The 5,982-nt window shown below is 36.2% G+C and overlaps 1 protein-coding gene across 1 annotated transcript; it reads left to right on the plus strand.

Moving 5' to 3' along the window:
* The first annotated feature begins 2,125 nt into the window (after positions 1–2,125).
* LOC107090705 (C3a anaphylatoxin chemotactic receptor-like) lies at positions 2,126–5,586 on the plus strand. The gene is made up of 3 exons (XM_015384260.1): positions 2,126–2,206; positions 2,787–2,898; positions 3,152–5,586. Exons 2-3 carry the CDS (start codon positions 2,794–2,796, stop codon positions 4,088–4,090), a joined length of 1,044 nt encoding a protein of 347 aa, XP_015239746.1. The 5' UTR covers positions 2,126–2,206; positions 2,787–2,793; the 3' UTR covers positions 4,091–5,586.
* Positions 5,587–5,982: the final 396 nt, after the last annotated feature.

A 5,982-nucleotide genomic window follows, 5' to 3' on the forward strand; every position in this document is an offset into this window, starting at 1 on the left:
TAAAATGTATACAATATATATATATAAATATATATGTGTAAATATACATATATATTTTAGTTGTATATATATATATATGAACATTTTATTTGTATTTTAAGAAGAAATAAATAAATAAATGAAGAATAAATACAGTAAATACATGAACATCCCACCAAAATTCTTATTTTATTTTAAAATGTGCCTGTATTTCTACCAAAACGTTTTTGTTTTTTTTCAACTGCTAGTCCCTCAACATCGTTAGAAATCTGTTGTAAATCATCCACAGAATTTCGATATGTGCCTGCTTGATCGATACAGCCTAAAGTTGGATGCAGGTGTAATTACACAAAAAACGAAGCGAGCAAAGATTTTCCTAGATACAGAGGCAGTTTATGACAGATATGGAGCTTCACCCTGAAATCTTGCGCATATGTTTTTTTGTCCAGCTTTGTAAGATTTCTGGAGAAATTACGCACACATAAAGGTTCTTTAAAAAACTATTCACATCACCACATATTTGTATCTTTAGCCATCATTCTAGCAAAGAATTATGTCTGTAATTGCTAATTGGAAATGACTCTAAATCAAGTCATAAATCTAGACTCTGCGTCACACTGATATCATCATACTTGCACTACATGGTGAATGTTCAAACTAGAACTCAATTCAAATATTCTTTGCTACATTTTTGCACAATATCTAATTATTTTTGCACAGCTTTGAGCCTTCCACATCAATGCCTTTTTGCACCATGTCTCTTCCACAGTTTAAATGTTGATCACTGCAGCACTTTATTGTTCTTTTTCACTGCTAAGCTGCTGTTAAAAAAAAGTCACTGTGTAGACAAATTGACAATACAGTGTGTCTAAGTCTAAGTTTAAAATAATAGTATGGGTAAGAGAGATTATGTCCTGTGAACATGTTAATAAATTAATAAATGGCAACCTCCTGTAGAGTTTTTTGCAACCATGTAATCAAACCTCATCTCTTAGTTTTTTTCTAACTTATGTTGCTTTTTTAGCCTTTAGTTTTACTTGGTGTTTTCTTTTTTTTTTTTTTTTTTTTTTTTTGTTATTTATTTATATTTTCTAGTTATTGTTTCTTCGAAAAGAAAATGTAAAAGACTTAATGCTGTATTCAAAAGTTTGAGTGAGTGAGCTTGAGTGGGATGGATCACCTTTTGCGCTGTGTACGCGTAAAAAAATAACTGGATTAATCGTAAATAAATAAATAAATCCAATCCACTTTATTTATATAGCACAATTGCAATAAACACAAGGTTTCCAAAGTGCTGCACAAAAAAGATAAAATAAATAAAAGTAAATAAAATAAAAGCACTGCCCACACAGGATAAAAATATGCACGTGTATACATAAAATCAACATGTGTATACATAAAATCACAATAACATAGAGACTGAAATCAGGAAGAACTTCACTTCATGCCAGCAGGAGGCCAGTGCACCCTTTAACCACCCGGGCACGCAGACCAATGCACTGCATGCACACTCATGTACCGCAGAAGGAAATTATGTTAAATTTATCAACATCAAAAATCAGTAAAGATAAGTATCACGAAGACAGCTGGCATTTGTAAGACAGAAGAGGAAAAAAAAACAACAACAACAAAACCAAGAACAAAAACAAAACATTGTCATATAAAAATGACTTGTGGCTAATATGGGACTTTAAACTATAATAATCAAATCTTCCACTCTCAGGTTTTCTTTAGAACTATGAAAACAATATCAACAAAAACCTAATTAAGACCTCTTGAAAGTGAACTATATACCATGAAAGTGAAAAAAAACATGAAGGTTCTCTTCCCCTTTTTAAGGAACCACTTAATTTCCTATTTAAACATATATATGCTGGCAGAAACCCTGAAAAATAAACTTTTCTCCTTTTCATTTTAGATAACTGAGCCCTGCAATGCCCATTTAACAATTGCATGCCCAAAGGTATGCCAGAAAAACATCCAATAAAGTTGTCTAAACTGAGAGAGCGTATTTTTTATAGTTAAAATGTCAAAGCTGTTTGCCAGATCTGCAGATATGATTGGGAGAAAAAACTCAATGTTGCAATAACACACAGGAAGGAGAGAGAGAGAGAGAGAGAGAGAGAGAGAGAGAGAGAGAGAGAGAGAGAGATGTTAAAAGACCAAACAGGATCTCCCTCTCCTAGGTGCTGCTCCCCTTCTTTCACACTCAAGGAACATTGAAGAGGTATGTAACTAACCCTGTAATATTTTTAACAGCTTTTAATCAGCGTATTGTGAATCATCTTTAATTGGCACTAATCTAGATTCTAAAAAAAAAAAAAAAGAAAAACCTTACGAGCTTGTAATGAAAGCTACAATCAGCACTTTGGCAAACGCTTATTCTGCCTAAATGTAACGTGTTCATTAAAATGTGAATGGTTGCATATGGCTACACACACAGGTCTGGCTTGGATGCTGGTTCTTGCAGGACCCTCAGGCTACCTAAATGAACTAATTACAGATTCCTTTCAGCGTTGTCACTATTGTGGATACGCCTACTGTTTGCACATGTTTTTATTAATGGCTCATTATAGGGAGGAAAAAAAACATCATAAAGGGTCACATATTGATGATGCGGTACGGTTGTTTTCATGTAGTTTTTTTTTAACATTTGTTCTTGTTTAAAACAGAAAGGGGTGAGAAAAAAAAGGAAGTATGTGGTCGTCTGCCCTTTTCTTCATTTTAAACAGGCAACACATGTGCAATCTTGCTCCTTCTGTGTCTTTGCAACACTAAGGGATGGGTGTGTTTCTCCTCCTCCACAGCAGCTCGATGGCCGGTGAGAATGCGACACTGCCCGTTGGAAATTCCAGCAGCTCCTGGCAGACAGAGGCCTCCAGGGGAATCCAAATTGCTGTCACTCTGCTTATTTTCCTGGTAGGAAATCCTCGACCTTAATTTATGCATTATTTTCTTTAATATGCAGTGATAGTTTTGAATAAGAGGCTGCATGAGTATAAATGCCTGAGATTGGATATCCTGTTTCATTTTGGTTTAGGAAGTTTGTGTTAATCTGCTGATTATATTTGTTATCTTTATGATCAAAACCATTTAGTTGAAACTCAAAGAGCATTCCAGCTGTCTTGTGTTGCATAGAACTGTTAAATCTAAGTCTGTTTGGTTCCCAAAGGTGGGCGTGTGTCTGAATGGGTTGGTGGTCTGGGCTCTTGGACTACGGGGTCGCCGTCATCTGGTGCGCAGAGGCAGCACTGAGGAAACGCGTGCTGCCAACAGTTTCCGAGTCTACGTCCTGAACCTGGCCCTGGCTGACCTCATCTTGCTCCTGCGGACTCCTCTCATGGTGGGCTACCTACTAAATAATTTCAGCTGGCCATTTGGAAAGGCCGTCTGCCACCTGATAGTATTCATGAGAAGTCTGGGTCTCTATGGCTCAGCTTTCGTGCTTTGTGCTGTGGCTATGGAGCGTTGCTTGTGTCTGCTCAGGCCTGTGTGGGCTCGACTAAAACGGCCCTCCTGGGCGGTTCCACTGGTCTGTGGACTCATATGGCTTGTGGCCTTAATCTTTGCTGCTCCCTACATCTACTTTACTGAACTAAAGGGTGTTAATGGCACCCTTTGGCAGTGCCGGGAGAGCAGGGATTTCAATCTAGCATTATTTCTGACGGAAACAATAGCCGGCTTCTTGTTGCCCTTTATGGTATTCCTAGGTAGTAACTTGGCTGTTTTTCTCACCATCAATAAAGCCCTACCATCGACACCCACTGGCAATAACCCATCAATGGCGCGAAAGATGGCCAGGATGTACCATGTGCTCTTTGCCACCATGCTTCTTTTTCTCACCTGCTGGGTCCCCTACTTTGTCTGTCGCTTCATCCTTGCCCTGGCAGGCAAAGAGTCTTTTTTATACAAATCAGCAGGCTATGCATCATACATCTCGCTATATCTAGTTTATATCAAAAGCGCTCTTAATCCTGTGCTTTATGTGTTTGCTGCCAAAGGCCTCAGCCGTGCCATCAAAGCCTCACTTGTCTCCACAATAGATCGCCTCTTTAACGATGAATCCTATGAGTCCATACGAAGAAAGTCAATCAAGAACTCCCAGATGTAACTTGAGATGTCGAGAAGTGCTTTAACAGAACAGACATGGGAAGTGGTGTCCAGCTCTAGCAAGAGAAAAGGTGGTTAAACCCTTGACAGATATTCAGTAAAACACAAGGTAACATGTAGAACTCCCCAACAAGGCCAGCATAGAGTGTTTAATCAACCAGGCTAATGTTTTTGATTTGTTAAAAAGTAGAATACCTGGAAAGAAAAAAGGGAAAACCAGGATTGGAGCCCATGGCTTTTATAGCTAAGAACTCTCTTTTGTATGTCAACCATAGAACTCTCTGTCTATGGTTGACCTCCTTTATTTCTATAATCTATTGTTCTCTCTTTTCCTTCTTCATAGCGACATTAGTATTATGACTAAAATTAAAGGAATGAGTTACTGTAATGCACTTTAGGTCAATGATTTTTCAATGTGTATTTGCGAAAGAGAAATGTGTTTTAGGAATGTATAAAATGTGCTGTGATAATGTGTGTTTTTTAACTGTACTGCAAACTTATTTTGTAGCAGACATTTTTGCAGGGAGTTCATCTAAGTGTAGGATTGAACAATTTTCGTTCTTTCTTTTAAATAAAAAAGTATTGTCTGTGTATCTATTCAGTCTGCTCTCCATACCCAGTTTGGATGTTGAGTTTTCTTTTTTTTTATTTTCAAAAAACAATGTGAAAAAGATCAAATGTTGTAGTGATTGTTCAAGATATGCTTTATGAATGTATTACACTGGAGCAGCTAAGGTCTTTTCAGCTGTATGTATTAATGTTTTTATGCTTCAAAGGATCATATTGGATGCATTTTAGAATTCAAAATAAATAGTAAATGCAAAGTAAAGACCCTCTCTTGTTGCTGTTCTGAAGCTCACCAATTAAAGCTGGACTTTTCCCACACATTTAACCCCTAATGTGAACAGATATCATTCTTCCTCTTCTTCAGTGCAAGGCGAGCTAATCCAACTTCGCATTCATGTTGCGGATTTTATTACGGGTAAACACTGGGTAAAAATATAGCAGCCTTGCACAAGTTAAGGTGTTTAAGCAATTCATTTCATAACTCCATATTGCCAAAACATTTCCTTAAACTATCTCTTTTTCTGCAACTGCTTAATATATCTTTAGTAATTTTCCTACATATCAATATTTGATTGTGGTGAATGATTTTACCATAACGCCAGACTGAAAGAAACACCTGGTCAAAGATGCTCTACATAGATGTATTATACACATTTAAACTGAGAAGAAATTTAATCTGTTGAAAGTAGAAATATAAAACAGGTGCTAGAAGTCAGTTGGATGAGTATGCACACCTTTTAATACTTTCTTGGAGCACATTTTTATTTAGTTTCCCCATTCTTTCTATCTGCATCCCACATCTTGATAATGGTAATAGTTATTGGGTAAATGTTATCAACTGGAATTCCTTAGACAGAAAAATTTGAATTAATCTGACTGTATGATCTGGTGGACTGCAAAGTGCTTTGAGATTGCATTTGTTGTGAATTGGTTGGCTATATGAATAAACTGAATTGCAATTATTGCATCTGTATTATTTACTTATTTCCCCATAAACAGATTTGTTTACATAATATGCATCACAATAAAGGTGAAATAAGATTGGAAATGATTTATCATGGTCACATGTTTTAGTACATCACTAACAGCTAGTTTTAACAACATTGTGGAAGATGTTTTAATCTACGCCAGGTTTTATTTCCTATGTTCAAATTCTAGATTTTCAAGATCTTTCAAAAGCCTCCTCTTGGCTGTTTTTCAATTCAGGTTAGTATGAAACTAGATTTGCAGTAGCAGCTCCAATGCCCTAAATGACTGCTCTATTTTATATATATATATATATATATATATATATATATATATATATATATATATATATATATATAA

Source organism: Cyprinodon variegatus, unplaced genomic scaffold (genome assembly GCF_000732505.1).
Source record: "Cyprinodon variegatus isolate N-32 unplaced genomic scaffold, C_variegatus-1.0 Scaffold15, whole genome shotgun sequence".
In the NCBI taxonomy this organism is placed as follows: domain Eukaryota; kingdom Metazoa; phylum Chordata; class Actinopteri; order Cyprinodontiformes; family Cyprinodontidae; genus Cyprinodon; species Cyprinodon variegatus.

Coding starts and splice junctions, on each gene's coding strand:
- LOC107090705 (XM_015384260.1), top strand. CDS start 2,794: ATGGCCGGTGAGAATGCGACACTGCCCGTTGGAAATTCCAGCAGCTCC. Junction 2,899..3,151: donor TCACTCTGCTTATTTTCCTG/GTAGGAAATCCT, acceptor TGGTTCCCAAAG/GTGGGCGTGTGTCTGAATGG.